The sequence below is a fragment of the Maniola hyperantus genome, chromosome 6 (genome assembly GCF_902806685.2).
Source record: "Maniola hyperantus chromosome 6, iAphHyp1.2, whole genome shotgun sequence".
NCBI classification, from domain to species: Eukaryota; Metazoa; Arthropoda; class Insecta; order Lepidoptera; family Nymphalidae; genus Maniola; species Maniola hyperantus.
The window spans coordinates 13184841-13208536 of NC_048541.1; the positions used below are offsets into that span (position 1 = coordinate 13184841).

Sequence of the window (23696 nt, forward strand, 5' to 3'; positions counted from 1 at the left end):
AAGCTAATAAAAAAAAAATGGTGTTTAATATTGTTATGATATAACGTGTCATTGTTATGAATGTGATTATTATTTTTAGACTCTAAACGAACTGACAACCAGTGAATAAGAGAAAAGGATACCGACTTATGTATGGACTTAGTCCTGGTGCGATAAGCGGTGATCCCTGAGAATATTAGAAACGAATACCGACTTATGTATGGACTTACTCCTGGTGCGATAAGCGGTGATTCCTGAGAATATCTGAAAAGAATACCGACTTATGTATGGATTTATTCCTGGTGTGATAAGCGGTGATTCTTGAGAGTATTTTATGATAACCTAACGAGCAAATAAGAGAGAAGAATACCGACTTATGTATGGACTTATTCCTGGTGTGATAAGCGGCGATTCTTGAGAGTATTTTATGATAACCTAACAAGCAAATAAGGGAAACGAATACCGACTTATGTATGGACTTATTCCTGGTGCGATAAGCGGTGATTCCTGAGAATAGTTGAAAAGAATACCGACTTATGTATGGATTTATTCCTGGTGTGATAAGCGGTGATTCCTGAGAATATTTTATGATGAACCAACCGGCAAATGAGAGAAAAGAATACCGACTTATGTATGGACTTATTCCTGGTGAGATAAGCGGTGATTCTTGAGAATAGTTTATGATAAGCCAACAAGCAAATAGGGGAAACGAATACCGACTTATGTATGGACTTATTCCTCGTGTGATAAGCGGTGATTCCTGAGAATATTTTATGATGAACCAAGTGGCAAATGGGAGAAAAGAATACCGACTTATGTATGGACTTATTCCTGGTGTGATAAGCGGTAATTACTGAGAATAGTTTATGTAATATAACTTGTCCCAATTGTGTCAAAGGTTGTCTATTTTATATGTTCCAAATGAGACATATTGTTATTGGAAAATTTAATTCATGTCCCAATTGTGACATACAGCAAGTGGAAATTTTTGATTTTGTAGCAATCGTGCCAAAGGAGGGCAGCATTGACTATAATATAGACCTAAGAATAAGGAATCAAGAATGACAAATGGAAGGTGGCAATACTGACGTAAACAATGGATCGTATTCCGGTGACAAAAGCTGGTCCTAGTAAGAACCAACAAACGAATTGGAAAACGGCTGACGAAGCGTCTGAAAAATGACGAACAATAATAGTCTGGTAAAACCTGATTCGATAATCCCGATGCGAGTGGACGGTGATCTTCAGTATGAACTTCAGCAACTGATCGGGTCGCGATGGTGACAAGAGGGAGTCTAGTTAATTTGATGGAAAACAAGCAGACTAATTCGGGGTCGGCAAGTGGAAAGGGTGTATCCTTTTTATTAATAATAATAGATTTATCTACAGAATAGAGGTACAGAAGTAGATATCATGGTTGGAAATCACTTTACCTGTTCTAGCAGATACTCACTAATGTTCAAGGGTTACTTAAATTCAAATTAAAGTTCTTATAATTGACGTATTCCGTAATGATATATTAATTATGTCTTGCTGAATTCGGTACGTAGTAGCTAGAAGTTGTATAGACCCTTTAAAGTAGATCTAAAATGACATGCTGATTGTAAATGCTAAATATCGGTTCATGTTAATGTACATCTTCGCAGTCACTCATTGTATTACGTTGATGTTTGGTGGAAACAGCACAGTAAAAAGCAAATTCTTAAATACTATTTCAAGTAACATCTATTCCAATAGACTATATAAGCAGTTCGCGCACGAAGGCTTGCTTACTTCACTCGCTAGGTATTAATGTATGGATCGCTGATATGTTATTAAAGCGTATAAGTACACCAATGTATCACGAAATAATTTCCTACATCTTTGTCATTCATTTGTTACACACTGACACGAGACAAGCAACGGTGACCGATGCGGCAATTCACGGCTCAGCATGACGCTGGGTTGGTGCAGCGTTTGGTGCTGTTTTTTTTTTTTTTTTTTTTTTTTTTTTTTAAAAGAATATTAGCCATATTAAATGACTAATATCCCCCTTTCCTCTCCAATTAAGCGTCAAGCTTGTGCTAGGAGTAGGTACGACAATAGTGCAACGGGCGGGATTTGAACCGTCGACCTTTCGGTTTTCAGTCCACTCCTATACCGGTTGAGCTATTGAGGCTCATTTGTTTGTCCTCAATCACCGTGTTCAAGTTAACCATATTATCATAAGAGGACGAGGGTCTCTGGCATCGTTCGTCCTTACGCGCTCAAGAATGTACAAGAATGGAAGTTTCCAGAAATCAGATTTTATTGTATGTTACATCAATTAAGTCTATAGTGCCATGAAGGACTCGTTGCTTGCGAGACAATAAAATGGGGCAACAAAACGCCGTCTGTTGCGCTCTCTATCGCACTTACGGGGCTTACACAGTTATGCATGCATCTGCCCCTAGTGCAAGGATGATATGGGGCATCACAGGTAACGAGTTTATAATAATACAATAATACCTTGGCTAACATCATTGTGACTTATTTTGTTATATTAATAATAGTATTTGTTGTGCTACAATCGAGATACAGTCAGAGGCAGTCGTCTCAGTTATTTGAAAATATAGGATTACATTTTACACATTGTAGATCTCATAGTGATCTGTACTGTGTGTATCATTATCAATTAGTGGATTCATGTTTCTTTAAATTTCTGGAATAATATGATTATTGGGGTCTCCTTAGAATACATTGTGGTTTGTTTCGATCTTAGTACTTATTAATAATAACAACTACATTTAACCATATTATTTATCTTGACTTCGTAGACATAGGTTCAATATTCAATAACTCAATTTGATAGGTAATTATCTTTTATTGTTATTCAAGTAGAGTACAAAATATGGTCACATAATATCTGTGCCGACATCTCTGCCTTTCTGGTCTGCAAAATTATTTTACAATCATTATTCATATACTTACCGATATTGCTTAGTATAATACTACATATATGCAATTAAAGATTGGCATATTGTTTTCTTATTATTTGTTTTACGTTACATACTTATATTGTAATATATATATATTTTTTTTTTATTTTATTTTTTTTCAACGGTGTCAATCAGTAGGTACCACTTGAGAATAATTAAATGTCAATTCACGATAATCAAATTGGTAATGCATGAAACACTACAAAGACATTATAATCAAGGTCAACTCATATCAAATATTCATCAATTGTATGAGAACATTGGATTATAAGATATTCTTTTAATTTATTTTTAAGTTTAAAGAAATTATGAAGTCTACAGAAGTAGTTAGGTTCATTAGTATATTGTAAAACTTTGTGATTAATTTTGTATAAAGTGTTAGTAATGGTCAATGGGATCCAACAACTCTTACCATATCTCTTAAAATGTATATACTAGTGAAAATATTGTAATTTGTGTTGCATTAGAGCATTATGTAGGATTAGAATTCATGTCATTACAGTGGTAAGAAGGAAAGGGCAAACAAACTTACTTTAATTGAAAACTGATAGTGACATTGTTTAAAATCATAGAGTACTTAGCACTCAGAATTCAAGTTGGTGATAATTCACTATCCTTCTTTTCTTTCCTCGTTGTTGTTTTGTTTAAGGTTGATTATATTTTATTCGCTTTAAATGCAAATTACCAAAGATGTTTTATAATTCTCATAATTAGTATTGCCACATTTGCCATGCAAATATTTATTCACGTATTACTAAATACAAATACAAACTTGAAGAATATGTAGTTCATAATAATATTTAAAAATAAAATTATTGATTTCACTATAATTTCCTTGTATTAAGTATTAACATAAATTGTGTTGATTTCAATATTTGATTATACTATTGTGAATTGGTTGTATACGTATATCACTAACAATAACTAGATCATAAAATTTTCTTAATATCAAGCTTAAATCAGAATGACTTATAGTATTTACTATTTACTTATCTCAGTGTGATTTGTTGTGTATTTATAAGAATTAGACTTAAAGATGTTGATTGCAATGTACATAATGATTATTGATACCAGTATTTTGTAGGTCTCATTGGCACTTGTTTTGTGCACTTGTTAAATCTAACAATGTTAGCTTTGATCTGTTAGAGGAATTATTATACTAATCATATTAATTATAATATAGGACTGTTAAGGTATTCTATGTTGCTCCTATTGAGTTATGGGTATGAGGGCATTACCCTCGGTTGGAAGGCCGAGTGGTCAGATATGAGGACATATCTGGAGCAGGATGGACGACTGTAGGCAACACAGAAAACCTGCCATCTGTCACCCGTGAGTGGAGGTGTGACAGTGGTAGCGGCGTCGGACGGACGCAGCGAGAGAAAAAAAGATGGACGATATAAAAGTAATTAAGCGAGATATAAGTACTAGGTGATTAATTAAGCTAGATATAAACTAAGTGGATGTTACAAGTGTACCTGAATATAAGACTGTGGACATCGGAACTGCGTTTGATTCATATTAGGGTCATCCCAAGACTAATAAACCCGGATTGGAGGTTAAGTTGTTTATAATAGTAAGGCTGATACCACAACACTGCGATGCGAAAATTTTTGTGTTGCGTCAACGCATCGCATCGATGCAGCATCAGCACAGTGCTGTGGCCTCACCCTAAGGGCTTGTCCTTTATGACAGTTGAAATTTCCACTGTCGATATATTGTGTGTTACTACTACGTTACAAGTACTAGAGTGTTCTGATGTTCTTCTCAATTGAAATGCACAGTATAGGTACCTACACTGGTTACCAGCCAATGCGTAAACCATAAGCCATAAGTATAAGGGTCACCCAGAATGGGAATAGTCAAATAACACGAAACGCGGTGGAATCAATGTCACACTAGAAATAATAAGCGACCTTCAGGCCACATGTCGTCGTAATATCGGTCGGTAGCGCTCGTAAAAATGGGAAAAGGGCCGAAAAATAACTACTTACTTTTACATTTGCGAATTCTATAAAGAATGGAATAGGAATCTAGAAAAAATAGAAGATAAGTAGGTCAACCTTCCAGACTCGTGTTGAAAATTCTCTCTATTCGCAACTTCATCCGAGTGGACTTAGGTTTTTAAAAATTTCGAACGAGTTATTTTTTCCTGGGAAAAAGCAGCCAAGGTCATTTCTTAATTAGTCCACTATTTGAGAGCCCACACTAAATTGGTTCAGCCGTTTCGAAATCACACCGAACAAACAGACTGAAGATACCTATAGTACGCGACAGGTCGAGATAGCAATCGGGGAGGGTACGCCCCGCATACCCCCACATCCCCCATATTTACCATAACCCGGTGCGGGCAAGCGCTGTTGACGTCATCTCAACCTGCGGCGGACTATATTCACTTAAAAAGCACCGCGAAATTTTGGGAAATGACTGTAGACGTGGTCGAAGTTGTACGATAACAAGTTTACACAAATGACAGAATCTCTTCAAGCGCTAAAGTAAGAACTCGATTTATGACTGAGCAGGAGCAGAACTTTTGGCTCGTCGACAAGAAAACAGTGTAAATTGCGCTCAGAACTCGTAAGAGTCTGCTTAAATCCCTTTCCCGTTTTACAGCAAGTGAAAAACTGAGATGGGTTTGTGAGGCTGTCTCGTAAACTGCAATGCCTAAGACTTGTTGCACTTTGAACTAAGGCTTAAATTTAAATAGGTCGTTTAATAGAGCTGATGCACTTGCCACGGATGTACCTAACGGGTCTAAATTACTACACTCAAACAGAAACGTTCATCGTATTTATGGTTTTAGAGGCGTCCGTCATCTACAATGTTAATCAGGCAGACTACAATCGCAGGCGGTTTTTAGAAATTCACGGACAGTTTATGAAACTGTTACATAACAGGGGATATTAAAACACGAGCGTGAGTTTAAAAACCGAGCTGTAGGATGGCTGTAGAACCTATCAAACAATAATTTTTCAATCTGTATAATGAGCTGGTAGAAAAGTTTGAAAAGATGAAATGAACGAAGCACTGATGCGATTAAACTGTTGGCCTTTTACTTTTTGGTCTAATCTGTGCAGGTTAAATGGGTTTTATAATGTTCAAAAGTCCATGAAGTTCATTCGTTAACATAAAAGCGGTTCTGGTTCATTTTTTATTTTAATTTAAAAAGATCGTATTCACACTCCAATTCACACCTCTTTAGTACGCTTGAATCTAAATGAAAAACGTTGCACACGCTGAATAAAGATGGTTGTCGCACATAAAAGCCGTTGTGTTCCGCCGCATATAATGGAATGAGGATTCCTTAAATGTAAAACGGTCGCTGCCGCTCCGAGAGTCGTTGAAAACCCCTATAAAAATGTTAGTTCGCTTTCATTACATTTTGGAACGCGAAACTATAATCCCCGCACAGAGATATGAACCCTATTGTGGTAAGATTAAGTTCATTTTACGTGAGCAAATTCAGTAAATATTCTAGCAAACATCCGATCTGTCCGTTTTGGATGGCCCGTGTCGGTGTTTCACAGTACTTTATTTTTCTAACGTATTGCCAAGGCCCAAGACGTTATCATACGTTCAACGACAAATTTTAATCGACAAATTAAACGGAAAATCCTTTTGCAAAGTAGAAAATTAAGATGGATAATCTTAACATCTACTTTAATATCATAAAGAGGTAAAGTTCGTAAGTTTAGATGTAGGGGTAATCTCCGAAAATAATGATTCAACTCTGAAAATTATTTCACTGATAGCTAGCTACATTATTTCCAAATATTAAGTGCTATAATCAATTATATCACGCGGACAAAGTCGCGGGCAAAAGCTAGTGCATGGCAAATTTGGTCGTTCTTGTCTAATTGCAAGTTTCTGTTTCAGGTTCACTTTCCGATTGAAATTAGGAGTGACTTTATAAGAGACACTAATTTAAATGATATTTTTCCAAAAAAAAGGTAAGTAGTTGCTGAAATGACGAGGTGAATTAGGTGGTTTAACTCTGAAATCGAGTACATTTTCACCATTTTGCGACCAAAGTCACGAGGCATCTGTTTATATAGAACTTGTTCGCTACTACGTGGCACTATTATTTCCCCTGGCAGTCATATTCCAGCAAGATACTGCCAAGTTAATAAGAACTTCCTTGCCCTCTGGTAGTCATCAAATACGTCGCCGTGCTAAGACTCAGAGGTAATTTCGAGGGATCTTTGTACGTTGGTCGTGGTAAACATGATACAAGGGTCCTCCTGCTCGTGCCCCGAAGGACAGTAATTTGCACCTGTACCCGGTGATATTATGTGAGAAATTTGCCGCGGCTTGGAGCTGTCAAAGGACTTGATTTTAATATATTGCGCTCAATATGGGATTGTCTACATCTGTCTAACCGTAAACTTAGTATACCTCTGTTTACTGCAGTGTATGTACTGGGTTTATACGTAGGTATACTTCCGTAGAGAACAGGAGTAGGATTTTTTTAAAAGCACAGCTCAAACTACTGGACGGATCGGGCTGTTGGCATGCAGATAGCTACAACGTAGGCATCTGATAAGAATGGATTTTTGAAAATTCAACCCCTAAGGGGGTGAAATAGAGGTTTGTTTGTGTAAGCAGTCCATGTGGATGAAGTCGCGAGCATAAGCTAGTGAGACAATATTTCTGAAAAGCATTCTTTTCTAAAACTCTGAAGGTATAAGAAATCATTTGACCTGCTACATGTAACACCTAATAAGGATCGTGACCAGCTCTAAAACAAATTTAAAAAACTTATCCGCCTTTGAAATGTTTGCTTAGTTTTTTTAAGCTTCATTTTAAACTACTGCGCATCTTAAAATGGTATCCTAATTCCTAACGAAAAAGATAAGCATTATAAAATGCTTATTTTTTCATTAGTTAAAATTCGAAGGTCATTGCCTCACTCTCAGACGTTAATGACATCCTATTTCCATATTCGAAGAGAGCGATTAAATATCGCATAATTAAATTATTTAAATCTTCTTATTGAATAATTTAAAAGGTCAAACCAGAACATATTCACAAAGTAGGAAGTTTTCGAAGCACATTTCAAAGTGTCATTTTTTAATTTTTTGAAGGCAAAAATGTTTCATACGAAATTAGGTGTTGAAAATAATTACTTGTAATCTTCTTCATCTTGTCACGTTCATCATCAAATCAATCTACCTACTAAGCACGGGTCTCCTCTCCTTGGAGGGCTTAGGCATTTGAACACCACGCTGGTCAAATGTGGATTGGCAGACTCCACACACCTTGGAGCACATTTTGAAGAACTTTCAGGCATACAAGCCCTCGCGATGTTTTCCTTCATCGTTAAGTCAAGTGATATTTAATTACTTAATTCTTAAAACTCACGTAACTCGGAAAACTTAGAAGTTCATGCCCGGAATTAAACTCCGGAGTCCCTGAATAAGAGGTCGACGACTTAACCACTAGGCTACCACCGCTCAACAGCTATGCTAGGCTTGGTACGATACTGGTACTGTTTTTGAAATTTATAAACTGATCTTGGTGTTATTTAAGCATTGATTTAATATAGTATTTGACAGGTAGGTAAAAAATGACACGCAATAAAAAAAAAGAATTATTATATATTACCGTATTTTCTTTATTTCCTGACCGTACAAACTACACATACTGTTGTAGCTATAAGTAAAAAACAGTTGTAATCGACTATTACCATATTTGGAACCCGGCAGATGAGATCACTTTGCGTTTACCGTGTGACTCACGCGTGGGAAGTGATGACACTATCTTTATCATAGCGGTCATTTACTCGCCTAAATCCTAAGTATCGCGTAGGTTCGATTTCCTCTTGGATCAGTTCAATGAGAGTCCTATTATGAGACCCTTTTGTAACAAAGGTTCTTAAATGGCGAAAAGTGAAAGAAACAAAACGAGCGTTTTTTTTTTTAAATATTGCTCAAGGGAGATGCATATCCGTGTCCTTTTCGGCACCCCCCAAAATCAAATCTAGGCATTCGAAAAATAATAAAGCGCGAGCAAAGCGAGCGTGAAATTTTTCACAATATTGCCTACGAGAAGTTTCGGCACCGCCCGAAATCAAATCTAGATATAGGTATTCGCGATTTGATATAACGTGCACGAATTTTTCTTGCAGCCCCCTACCCTCGAGGGCTGTGGGGCTGCTTGATCCATGGGCTCGTGGCATTTTCCCCGGCGTGCCACCCTATTGTTACGCCACTGGCTGTGGCCTACGGCTCCACTCGTATGGTCTCAGTGTAGTAGGTACCTATCGAAATTAGGGCTCTGCGCTGTGGTGCACCGTACCCCTTGAACCCTCGGGTAAAGACGGTCATAGGTATAAGTAGGTAATTTCCATCGGGCTGTATAATAATGTAGTGATTCTACCAAGAAACTGGAATGCTGTTCGCCAAACGAAGAGTGTCTGTTAATATAGATTAGGGAGTAACACCAAATTAATACAATAAAATTCCATGTACCATAACCTTGGCAGTAAAAATTATTTCCTTAAAGTGCGAACACGAAAAATATTCGGAAAAAAGTTGCTACAAGTATAATACGGGAGAACTCGAAGTCAAGTCACTTCCCGAAGAATACAATCCCAGGAACCTCACTCGGAATCCGCAAAATGCAACGGTGCCTCAATTTTATTAGGCACATGTCTCGCATTATTTACGAGAATGTCTGATCTCGAGCGGTACTAGAGCGTATTTACCAAAAGCGTATTCATATTAGATTTTCGATCTCGCACCGCCAGCCGGCCGTATCTAGAATGTCACCGATACGTTCGATACTTTATTCGAGTCTACTCGCGTGCGCCCGCCGCCACGACACGGAAGAGTGTCAAATAAATACAGGTTGAAATATATCCGCTGTCGGGTTCTGTGATCCTGGTATATACGTGCCATTTGAAGAATGAATTTTTGCCTGTTTTTTGTGTTGTTCGGTTATTTTTTCGCGTGGAGCAGCGGGATGCTGTACCGGCGGGACTCCGATAATGTTTTGAAACCCGGTGAGATATTTTTGTAGTTATAAATAAAACGACTATTCAGATACAAGGATTGTTCTCCAATTTCAATGTTTTCAATGAATGGAGAACTGTTTTTTAAATTAGTATTTTTTTATAGGCATCGAATATTAAAATTTTTGTTACAATGGATCCATTTGCTCGGAACCGCGTAGAAAAAATTAATATACTCCAAAGACTATTATTTACACAAAATATACTCTGTGTAGTGATTATAAAGTGCATGGTGCCCATTATATTGGCGCTATTACCTCTCTGGATTGTCAGGCTTGGCCGCTGGCGCCAGAGATAATTTAGCTGAGGCTGAGGTCATCTGAGGCTTTGAGCATTATTTTTGGGATAGGTAGGTACGACATCAAAATATTTTTTTGTGATCGATGACCATGGTCATGTACTCGTAACTTAAGATATTTTGATTTTTACATGATAAAAATCATATTTTTATCATGTCTCAATCTTATTTACTAATACATATTATATACCTACTGACTAATGACACATCTAAAATACTTATCAGATGATACAGATTTTAGAATCCTTTATTTAAAAAACCGGCCAAGTGCGAGTCTGGCTCGCGCAACGAGGGTTCCGTACTACAGTCGTATTTTTCGACATTTTGCACGATAATTAAAAAACTATGATGCATAAAAATAAATAAAAATCTGTTTTAGAATGCACAGGTGAAGCCCTTTCATATGATAGCCCACTTGTTATAATTATCTTCGAAAATTGAAAATATCAAATTTTTAGTTTATGACCACAATTTAATTTTTTTTGTGTGATGTAACCACAAATTCACAGTTTTCAGATTTTTCTCCTAATATCTGCTATAAGATCTACCTACCTGCCAAATTTCATGATTCTAGGTCAACGGGAAGTACCCTGTAGGTTTCTTGACAGACCGACAGACAGACAACAAAGTCATCCTATAAGGGTTCCGTTTTTCCTTTTGAGGTACGGAACCCTAAAAAAAACAACAGCTACAGTACACGACAGGTCGAGATGGAAATATGAGGCGGGGGACGTCCCGCATATCCACACATCACCCGCGCTATCCCGCACCGTCTTAGTGCGGGGGTATCCCCACCCCGATTGCCATTTCAACCTGTCGGGTACTATATTTATATGCACTATTATAATACAAAGTTAAAACCAAGTGCGACAACAATAAAATAGTTAGAATTGTAAGCAGTCACTTTTTAGCATAGTTACTCTAAGAATTTCCACTTAACCTTTTCAACCCGGGCTGGCCTCGTTCTGTGTTGCACTTAGCGACCACTTATGAACGCCATGCAGCATACAATATACATGCAATATATTTCCCAAACTTAATGTTATTAGTATCGCACCTGGACCCATGATATACTCGTAGCCATAGGTAGGTATAACCTACGGTAATATTCGTATTTCAATTTCAACAAGTCAGCCTTTACGTGGTCGAAACACTGTGGCTCTAATATTCAACTAGTGCCCTCTGGGGTACAAGATGCATTTTAAAATTTAAAGTTGTCGTCAGTGGTAATCCCTAAAGACCCCGGAAGGGTTTGAAACTATTCGCGCTACCAAGCCGTAGCCTTATTTATTTTTGTACTAGCTAATGCCCGCGAAATGGTTTGCGTGGATTTAGGTTTTAAGAAATCCCGTGGGAAATCTTTAATTTAAAAGTAACCTATGTTGAAAAAACTATATAAACTATGCCTATGCAAAAAATCACGTCGAGCCGTTGCTCCGTTGCAACGTGATTGAAGAACAAACCAACAAACAAACACACTTTCGTAATTATAAATTGGATAGTGATGAAAATGTAATGGATGTTACTAAAAATTATAAACAACAGATGCCCGTTTTGTTCGTCAGAGCATTCGATATTGCGTCGATGTACTAATGTAATCATCATCATCATCATCATCTCAACCCGTCGCCGGCCGACTACTGAGCACGGGTCTCCTCTCACAATATGGCTTAAGCCACCACGTCACAAGCCTGGGATCAAACCTCAAATCCTCCAAGTAAGAGGCCGACGCCCAAGCCACTAGGGTATAACCGATTTTTGCACATATTATACAGGCTGTAACCAGAACGCTGGCAAAAACGAAGATAGGTGAAAGTACTGATGGTTACTGATACGATACCACAATAAACGTGAAAAGATATTTAAAAAGACCTATATTTTGTAAAAGTTTACGATATACTGCACATAAAACGTCTGACTGACGCTAGAAACGAACGTTGCGTAAGTAGGCCACTCGGAGTTGATACCGCGCCGTAGGTGGGGCATTGACCCAAACATTGCGGGTTTGAAAAATACAAAATGAGGCAAATGGTTATTGGTATCGGATTGTGTTTAGGTAGTATAACAATAACACTAAGTTTTTGCGAGCATTCTGGTTACACCCTATATATAACACCCTATGTATAACATAAAATGCATTTCGGTTAGCCATGCACAGAACAGGTGCCCGTGTGCACTGACTTTGCGAAGGAAACGCATGGCTTACTCGGCCTTGTGTACGGTATCTCACGTATTTTATTGCAACATTTACTATCTCCGTATCTACCTGAGCCTGGAATATTATTTATCAGAGCGTGAATATTTAGTGTGAACCCACTCTATGAACTGAACCGTTTATTGTAAAACCTCTCATTTTACTTAGATACCATACAACTTATCGTCGTTTACTAATCTAATAAAAATCTGCAGTAAGTGTTTAGATCAATGCATCTAATTAGAGTACTTTGATGTGCCTACGTGGCCTACGCTGCAGAAAAAGAATAGAGGCGTGCACATTGATTAGTAAGATATGTATAGGAACCAAAGTCTTGAGCCTCAATAGCTCAACCGGTATAGGAGTGGACTGAAAACCGAAAGGTCGACGGTTCAAACCCCGCCTGTTGCACTATTGTCGTATCTACTCCTAGCACAAGCCTGACGCTTAATTGGAGAGGAAAGGGGAATATTAGTCATTTAACATGGCTGATATTAAAAAAAAAAAAAAAAAAGTGTGCCATACCCCTTCCAGGTTAACCCGCTTCCATCTTAGACTGCATCATCATTTACCACCAGGTGAGATTGCAGTCAAGGACTCACTTGTATCTGAATTAAAAAAAAACTATAGAGCACGGGTCTCCTCTCAGAATGAGAAGGGTTCCGGTCTTAGTCTACCACGTGGCCAAGAGCAGATTAGCAGACTTCACACACCTTTGAAAACATGGTATCTGAATTAAAAAAACCGGCCAAGTGCGAGTCAGACTCGCGCAATGAGGGTTCCGTACTACAGTCGTATTTTTTCGACATTTTGCACGATAATTTAAAAACTATGATGCATAAAAAGAAATAAAAATCTGTTTTAGAATGTACAGGTGAAGACCTTTCATATGATACCCCACTTGATATAGTCACTCACTTCGAAAGTTGAAAATACTAATTATTAGTTCATGACCACAATTTAATTTTTTTTGTGTGATCTAACCCTAAATTCACGGTTTTCAGATTTTTCCCCAAATGTCAGCTATAAGATCTACCTACCTGCCAAATTTCATGATTCTAGGTCAACGGGAAGTACCCTGTAGGTTTCTTGACAGACAGACAGACAACAAAGTGATCCTATAAGGGTTCCGTTTTTCCTTTTGAGGTACGGAACCCTAAAAAGATGAAGCAGCCTGTAAAATGTGTATTACTTTAGTTTAGTAGAAATTAATATATTATTCAATGGATAACTTGTAGAAATTGATTTGATGCGAGTTATTACACAGTTGCAGACTTGCCGAAGCTTACTTCTGTAACTGTTATACCTGACGGACACTTGGATTTGTTTCCTGTCTGTTATCTCTGTCTAAGCATCACATATTTTATTAATGCATTGTGGCCGTGCTTACACCTTATAATATTACATTATCGCTTACAGTCAAATTAAATAAGATGGCGGCAAGCGAAAATATCTTATTGTTAAAAAATAATATAATTAAATATTATTTAACAATTTATAAAAATACCTTAACAGCTCGAGAAGGTAAACAGGTTCATTAATTCGATTCTTATAAATATATTAAATGCAATACGCAGCCTAGCAAATATAGCTTGGTCACTGGTCAGCTTATTTCAAGCTATAATAAAATTTGGTACGAATGTTGGGAACACCAATATTGACCGGACTATAATATAATTTCTCGCATTAGCATAGCATAGCATTATCTCGGGCAGTGTACATAAGAAAAGTAAATTATATGTCGGAAGTGCGTATTCAATGCCGAATAACGGCTCTAGGCTGGAGGGTCGAGATTTGTTTTTACTACAAAATATATAATAAGTATCAGTTAGTGGAATGAAATCCATTGCGTTGCCCAACTGTACAATTGTTAAACAGTACACTTTACCTTGAAAGAGCAAGCGACAAGTGGTCAAACTGCACTTTCGAATAAATTAAAACACAATATTGCTGTAATGTAAATATATATTTTTTGTAAATTAATAATTACTGTGTGGCCATTTTGGTGCCTAAAACCTGGAAACTGTCCCGGCTTCATACATAGCAAATATATCTTCTGTGCTTATAGCGTACCTACTAGCTGATGCCTACGACTTCGTACGCGTGGATATAGGTTGTTTAAAAATCCCGTGGGAACTCTTTGATTTTTAACCGACTTCCAAAAAAGAGGTGGTTCTCAATTCGGCCCTTTTTTTTCGGTATAAAAAGTTGCCTATGTCACTCTCCAGGACTTTGACTATACCCATGCAAAAAATCACGTCGATCCGTTGCTCCGTTGCGACGTGATTGAAGGACAAACCAATACACACACAAACCAATAAACCAACAAACAAACACACTTTCGCATTTATAATATTGGTATGGGTATAGATGGCGTCAGCCTTCTCCAAGAAATGCTTTAACAACTCTAACTTGAACTATATAAAACCCTCTGCCATTGACACTTTGTAGTGTAAAAAAGGATAATGTGCAAAAAGCATAGTTACCTAAATAGTAAATACACGATATTAGCTGCAGCAACGAATGTAGTCTATCTACATAAATACACGATTTGCATACTAACCAATAATTTAGTGTAGCGACTACAAAATAAATCTCGTTCGCGGTGATCCGTAAACAAACGGGGACTATTACGGGCACAAGCGAACGCCGACGATTATTTCAATTGCGCGTAACTTATGATCCGATCCAACAGTATAAAATATGTTCCACTAGATGCGGCGTAAAGGTGCCGCCGGCTTTGTTCATGGTATTCGGCGGCACACAACAAATCCGCGGATGTTACTCGCCTGCATTGCCGCGGGCCGAGCGCCACTAACTACGATAATCACAGCGATACTGCGGCTTCTGCGGCCTTAAGCGGCAATGATATAAAAATTGGCTCCATACCGCCAGTAAAGCCGCCGGCCCAACCCGGCGGCATGTGTGGATCCACCTTTACATAGCAAATCATGTTCCAACGAACATCGGTGCCTGCAGCACTCCTGTCAATCGTATTCCAATTAGATGCAGTCCGTATATAATACGGTATTTGCCTATGTCAAAAATAAATTATTTCTCAGTGGTTATTAAATAGAAGGCCTTCCAAAATAGGTAAAATCCACGCCCTTTGTTAGTTGTAAGCATGATCCCCTTTTTAAATTATTGATTAAACTAAAATAGGACGTCAAATCATTGTGACGTATTTCATAGAAACTCTCATACTAAACGCGTGTTTTGACGCTTTATAAAAAGAATACTGATTTGACTAGTTGTCAAATACCGGTTTATAAACATCATATTATGGGTGTATGAAATAGTTCATTTCCGAGCTAGGCATCGCAACAAACCGTGTAAGGAAAACCCAAAAATGTTTTGGCCACAGCTTATAATCTAAGCTGTAAGCTAAAGTAGTTGTTTTCAGTATTTGTTGTTTAAATATAGTATCTAGGGTACATAATACAGTAGCCGGCAGTAAATACTGAACATCGACCTTTAGAAAGAAATAGTGGTTCCGTCTCTGTCGTTTAGACCAACAAAACGTCACATAAGTATGACAGGTAGGTATAGGTATTACACTCTGCCGGCTAATGTACCACAATTTCATCTGACTGTATCTAAAGCGGATTATAATAATAATAAAATAATAAAATAGTCATTTATTTAGGCAACTTGAACCCATTTGGACATACATAAAAGTAAATACAAATACAAATGTACAATTGTTAAAAATAATAATGATAAAATGAAAATAATAAAGTTACAAAATATACAATAATAAAATTTAAATTAAATTAAAATTAGAGATTGCCCCCAAATAGGAGGTTCGTACTTTATTTACGGTTATTGTCACGATGTACGGCAAGCCAGTACTTCAGTATGGGATTCTCAGGGCACTCAGAGCATACCCTGAGGACCTCGTTTTGAGAATCGCGGATGCGGGACCAAAATGCCGCAACACGAGATCTAACAACCGCGAAATAATCGGGCACTCTGGCGTCAGCAAACATGCCCGACGCACTGCAGTATTTAGGCAGTTTCATCAGAATGCGGTATGCGTTATTATACTGCACTCTGATGCTGCTACGTGCACTTTTCGTTGCGTTGAACCAAAGCTGACACGTGTAGAAGCATTGACAATATGCTCTAAACAGCGTCAGCTTCGCCTCAGGACTGCACCGTGCAAACCGACGTGCGAGCATATTACACCGAACAGCCAGAGCCCTCCTTTCGCGTTCTATATCGCGGTTATCACGCAAGTCCTCAGTTTGGATATGCCCCAAGTACCTGAACTGATCCACCCTTTCAATAGGTACACCATCTAAAAAAACCTTCGGAATCCTCTCCGGACCTCTACCTGAGCGGAATAACATCATCTGCGTCTTTTTAACATTATACTTCAGGCCGTGATCCCTTGCATAATGCTCGCAGATGGCCAATAATCTTCTAAGTCCCCTGATTGAGGGACTTAGAAGTACCATGTCGTCAGCGTAGCTTAAATTATTCAGGCAAGTTGTACCTATGTGACAACCAATCCTTGTACTTCTAAGTTCCTCAATCAGATCGTTTACGTATAAGCTAAAGAGGTCCGGAGAGGTCAGCCCACCTTGACGTACGCCACACTCTAATATATAGTCATTAGAGATGGCGTCGCCCCATTTAACAAAGTTTGTCTGATTACGATAGACAGGAGTGCAGACACCGATGTTCGTTGGAACGTGATGTTACCATAAAGCGCCGCATCTAGTGGAACATTTATATCGCTGCGCGGATCCGATCCAGCATGGCGCGACCACGTGATAGATAAAAATGTCGCTTTCGACCTTACAAATTGTATCACGTTTACCTACGTATAGTAGCGACACGTCGAGATGGCAATCGGGGAGGGAACCCGGTGCGGGCGAGCGCCGGTGACGTGTGGCTTTGCGGGGCGTCCCCCCACCTCATACCCCGATTGCCATCTCAACCTGTCGCAGACTATGCGTAGATACGAGTAGATAAGTTTAGTATTGTACGGTATTGGCACCAATTTTTACAAAAGAAAAATGAACGTTGAACGAACGACGAATTTTAACTTTTAAGGTAATTTTATATTTTTAGTGATGAATTCTGGTTAAATAGAAAACGTTTGAAAGCTTTTAATATAAATAGATCATCGCCTCATTAATCTCAGTTCAATCAATCAGAAATTGCTTCCTATAAACATAAATATAAAAATAGTTTAGTCAGAAAACGCAAAGTATACTTAAGTTTTTTAATTTTATGACACAATCCATACTAATATTATAAATGCGAAAGTGTGTCTGTCTGTCTGTCTGTCTGTCTGCTAGCTTCCCGGGAAAGGACATAGGCTACTTTTTATCCCGGAAAATCAAGGAGTTTCCACGGGATTAAAAAAAACTTAATCCACGCGGACGAAATCGCGGGCATCATCAACGCCTGTCATTACTCATCTTTTATCTCTACACGATTCATCTCTTGATCAAAGGTGTAAACATTGATGACATCATTAAATTCGACCTCAACAAGTGACTTTTCCGTCCCTCTTTACACTTAAACAGTTTTAAATGTACAATAGCTTCTGCCCACGACTTCGTCCGTGTGATGATTTACAACTATGGTTTTATGAAACCGATTTGTTACCCTCAATATTTATATCAATAACCAGTTCTGGTATTTTATATTCCTAACAACCCTATTACAAAATTACTACTTACATATCTAAATATATAAAAGGAATAGGTGACTGACTGACTGACTGTTTTTCTATAAAAACTTTGGTCAAAAATACTCATTTACTTAATTCATATTTATTCCTGACAGATAATTTTCTTAATTTTCCCAGATTTGCACAAATATGAAGTAAATCAGTATTTTGACCAAAGTTTTTATAGAAGATAAATACGTAGATGCATAAATGTTATGTCCGCAAAACTCATTGTCATTATTAGCTTTCAATGTATGATTAGTCTACTATTCTCGAAAAGCTAACTAAAATTTGAATTTTCGCGGCTGGTTGAATCAAATTTTTGCGTCTTGCGGGTGCGTTTTATTCGAAATTCAAAAATTGGTTTCATGAAACAAAATATAAGACGAGGTTATAATGGAGATACCTACTTATGTAGTAAAAGATTTCAGAGTCTATTTCCAGCGGATCGAGACGCGTGGTATTCCCCTGTGTAAGACCTGAGAAAGCTACCACGCTAGAGTAGGTACTGTAGTGTAGTGTAGTTACCTATACACTTAGCTAAACCTTGAGTTCTGAACTAAAGGGTCGCACTAGCGCAAAGTTTTTTGACAAAAAGTAGGAACATGTAGCTCTATAATAGCTGTCAATTTTTTTATTATTTTAGGTAAAAATTCCGTGGAAAATCTTTGATTTTCCAGAATAAAAAGTAGCTTATGTCACTTAGGTCACTCTCAATGTCTTTTCTAACCATATCCATGCAAAAAACCACGTCTATCCGTTGCTTCATTGCGGTGTGATTGAAGGATAAACAAAAACAATTTTTAGCCGTTTGTGCACTCATCCATGAAATCACGGATTCCGTAAAAATACAAATCGAATGAGTACGTATTTGTATGACGGCCACTTCGAAGAATCTCGGATACGAACCGAATACGGATGAGTGCACAAACACCCTATGGTATTAATTCACTACAAATTGACCGGGAGATTAAATAATTGTTGTCGGAATAACTTTAGGTACTCAGATTTTACAAATTATTAAAAATATTGAAATCGCTTCAGTTTGACGGAAATAGGAGGTAGCGTAGCTAACATAGACTTACTGAGTATATCATATCACTGGCAGCTAAGCACATAATATTGAAACGTGCTTATATCGCTAACATCCTTTTTGAAGTCGGTTCAAACTTAAAAGTCCCTAGTGCGATAAGTGCCTATAAGTCTTCACTTCTGTATCTACTCCAGGCCGCGTCCACACGTGAGCTTTTACAGTTCACTTAAGTGCACTCCCGGTCTATCGCGAGCTTTCTAGCCAACATAGTTTTATGTGAGAGATATAGCTCTCTCTCGTTTTAACTAAACTTAAGTAACGATTAAGCGACTCGAGTACGGCTGTAAGTGAGATAATATACTAGGTGATTAATTAAGCTAGCTATAAACTAAGTGGATGTTACAAGTGCACCTAAATATAATACTATGTGAACATTGACACAGCGTTTGATTCGTTAGGGTCCTCTCAAGACTTTATAAAACCCGTATTGCTGGTGGGTTGTTTCATAATAATATGTATGAGTATGATAGGTATGAGTGACAGAGACAACGCTCTACAAAGCCAAAATGTCATTGTAAAGGCCGATGTACATTACTTTCTGCCGCGTACTGTACGCTCCTTTTTTTGGTCAGGCGTGTAAAAAACCGGCAATTTTCTGATTTTCTTTCGGAATTGTTAATTATTCGATTGTACGCGAGATAAAACTAAAACGATCCAACGTTTCAAACAGCTACTAGTAAGCGTTGAGTTGCCAAAGTTTTTAGCGCAACACCGACCGTTGCAGCTTAGGTTAATTGAATATTGTTGTTTGGAAGTTGCACTCGTTCGCGCGTGTTTTTATTGCGCAACTTCGTGCAGCTCGCGAACTGTACACTGCTTCGGATATAAGGTTTAAAGACTTAACAGTGTGCGGAAACTATCTTCATTGCTCCAAAATTTAAGACATTATGCTTGGTTATATAGCAGAGGGGCATTTGGCCTTTGACACAATTGCTAGTTATGAATTCAGCAATTTACAATGAACCTTAATTTGTTATAATCCGCTGAAACAGATCAAATTTGTATGCAACATGCGATATGCACCACCAGCCCTTCCACTAACCACAAAACACACTTCCGCACACACATACACACACACACACACACACACACACACACACACACACACACACACACACACACACACACACACGCCTGCTTCTATACAAAATAGAAGCAGGCGTGTGTGTTAATCACACAATTTTGACCTATTTTTATTATTTTATTTTATTTTAAGTACAAATAAATATAATGATGCTACTAACCAGGACTTCCCTCGTTTGGGCTCGAACAGAAAACCAGCGTTGTGGTTACATCGTGTAACCACAACATTCAGCTGAGTTCGGGCCTTTTCGTTGGCACGACACATTTTAGATAATAGGTACCTATTAGATTTTAAGGAATGTTTTTTTTTGTAAATATTTGTGTTTGTGTTTATCATGTGTCGGATCAACTAATAAACTTCTATTCTATTCTATTCTATTCTATTCTATTCTAAAATTCAGCAATTCTTGCAATTATTTTTAGGTTAGAAAAAGGAATCCTTATAGGATTACTTTTTTGTCTGGCTGTCCGTCAACAAAACCTATAGGGTACTTCTCGTTGACCTAGAATCATGAAATTTGGCAGGTTGGTTAGGTCTTATAGGTCAAGTATAGGCAAATCAGTAGGCTGGACGTCTAAATAACTACACAGATGGCTACTTAAGATACGATAAATAGATAGTTACATAGAGATACCTAAATAGAATATGATTTCTTTACTAAAATTTAGGTAGGTACATAGACAATTTCTAATATTATGTACCTATAATAGCTTACATCCGTCTGATCAAAGGATCAAACGTTTTTTTTCAAAAACCATGAGGTAACTAAAGTTATTTTTTTGTTACAGATCTCATGCCAGTCTCGTCAACGGTGGTGCCCCTGCCGTACTACTCAGTGTACGGCTACGAGAAGAAACTCCTCCGCGACAAGAACAAGGCACGGCCCGAGGGAAAGATCTCACTAGTCACTAAAGAACCGAAATAAAACGATACCTAACAGCCTCCCATCAAAGCTGATCATACAGAAGACAGACAGCAAGAGCCGCAACAGTAGCAAATTTGAAAAATCTCGACCAAAAGAACCTACTGACTGAGAAGAATCAACTGAATTCAAATACCTAACGAATGAGTCGTTTGCATGCGAAAGAAGATGCTTAGACGAGGATGCCATCGTTATGAATAGATCTTACGTCACATACAAAATTAACAGAAAAAGTGTCGCTTCGACTTTATTTTGTTATACAACAAAATCTAAAACGATTATTTAAATGGTTAACATTGCATTGTAAAATTTATTTTATTCAGTTATAGTTAAATAGGTTGGTAATTTACTCTTAAATGACGAATATAATATTAATTATTGTGGTTGAGTTAAATTTTGCGGACCCTTTATTATTTTGACGGCCGTAAGCCCGTCATGTAATTTTTCATCAACGCCTGCGTGTATGATGCGGCCCATGCGTATCGTTCCCGTCAGTCATTCTGCGGCTTTTGCGGTTTGTGTGCTTCTATGGTCTCTTACGGAAGTGTGCGTTTAGCTTGAGGTATATTTTTTTTGGACGAAATAATCAGTTGTAGTACCTAATGGTATTACCGGCTCTATAATGAGTTTACGAATAGAAATTTTTAATAAGTATTTTTATAAAGAACAACCTTTTAATGGACTCGCTCTCTTATTTGTATGGTTGGTACAAATGCAATTGATTTTAAACTAACTTCCCGGTGAGCTAGCCTTGAAATTTAATATAGCTCAGAATTGTATGACAAAGTAATATTAAATCGCTTTCTTGTCTGTTTGATTGTTTGTTTGTTTATTTGTTCGGTAATTTTGCCGTCGATTTTAAGGTTTACTTCAATATTTTTGCGTGCCACAAAAATGGTATCATTAACAAGCTAATAATTATACTTGGGTAGATTATTTTAACGACTAATATTAGGTTTAGAATCTTAAAAATGGGTAACGTTCTTACAAACTTTGATTGTGATTTTAGTAGATAAGAATTGAAATATTATAGCTCTGTTTTTTTGCTAGATATTAAGAAATGTTAAATCTGTACTAAGCTTTTCACGCATAGCGTGTTTGCGCTCTGCCAAAGAATTACGTACGCCCAGGAAACGCTTTTATGGTCGGGTTACTAAAATAATAAAATTATTAGTTACATGTTTTTGTGGACTGAGGTCTTGACATGATTTTATTATATTTCTAAATTAAATTATTTGGCATATTTAGGATCAGATAATATTAACATTATTGAGAATTCAGTAAAATACATTTAGCCTTATAAATACGAACATACTAACATTACTGTAATGTTATTGAACCCATTAAAAGTTGTACCACTATTTATATTATTTATGTTATCAAATATTTACACTGAGCTTTAATCTGAAAACAATTATTATACTTTGCATGTAATTTTCATGGAAACCATTTGAAATAAAAAAATATTTTATACATATACCTATTCCTGTTTTATTTTATAAACATTATTAAATTATGAGCTGCCTTATCATTTTACAGTTGCCATTTGTATTGACCATATTTAGTTATTTCACGCTGCCAACTATTATATATTCTGTGCCTATAGCTTTTAGGTGGTATCAAAATTTACAGCATAGGTACCTACTATTCAAATAGGGTAAGCCTCTGCATTGAGAAATTTCATGCGTGATTTTTCCGTGGAATTCTGTGATATTTAAATTGAGTGCGTGCGACTTTATACTTACAGTTTCCATTTGCCACAGAAATCTGCCATAAATTTTATTTGACACAGAATCATACACGGATAGTCCGTTTTTTGAGCAAGATAGTCGATAGCTAATAGTCGCTTCCTCGTCAACGGTGGAACAACTCCCTTAATTCGCATTGTAGGTACTCGTATTGTTTAACGTATTGTGTTCAGTAAAGTTGGGAGGGTATTACATAGTTCCGTTTCAGCGTTCCTGGGGCGTCAAAACGTCAACAGTTTACACAGCGTGTGTTGATTCGACTTTAATTACAGTCGTGAATTAAGTATTTGAAAAATAGTTCATTGATCAAGCGATCTATCGCTTGCACTTATGATTTTAAGTGCAGAAATTCGCTTTCCATGAAACGTAGCAAACGTGGATGCTTCAGAATAAGTTGACGGGGAAAGGTAATTTTTTTTTAATAAATTCTTCTTTTGTACCACCTTAATCAATTACTTATTCTGCCATCCTTTTCTAAAAAGCAGGTAAAACTGCAAAAAGCTAACTCATAAATTGTGACTTATCACCAAAAACATGGGAATTTAGATAAACGGATGGTTTATAAAAATACTAGTTGAGCCGACCTGGTTTTGCTGGGGTGGAATTTAAATCTGTAACCTGTCGATAAGTTACTTTGTAACGTTGTTATGATATAACTTAGGTATATCAAAAATTTTTCGGTAGGTTTTTATTGGAAAACAACAACGTTGCTAAACAACTCAT

General features: G+C 37.2%; 1 protein-coding gene across 1 annotated transcript; it reads left to right on the top strand.

Moving 5' to 3' along the window:
• The first annotated feature begins 9677 nt into the window (after positions 1-9677).
• LOC117982775 (uncharacterized) lies at positions 9678-21888 on the top strand. Its single transcript, XM_034969173.2, has 2 exons — positions 9678-9939; positions 21092-21888. The coding sequence occupies exons 1-2, from the start codon at positions 9843-9845 to the stop codon at positions 21226-21228; spliced, it is 234 nt and encodes a 77-aa protein (XP_034825064.1). The 5' UTR covers positions 9678-9842; the 3' UTR covers positions 21229-21888.
• The last annotated feature ends 1808 nt before the right edge of the window (positions 21889-23696 follow it).

What these genes read in the sequence shown, in the direction of transcription:
- LOC117982775 (XM_034969173.2), top strand. Translation starts at nt 9,843, where the DNA reads ATGAATTTTTGCCTGTTTTTTGTGTTGTTCGGTTATTTTTTCGCGTGG. An exon ending in CGATAATGTTTTGAAACCCG is followed by an intron (nt 9,940 to 21,091) that starts GTGAGATATTTT and finishes TTTTTGTTACAG; the next exon opens with ATCTCATGCCAGTCTCGTCA.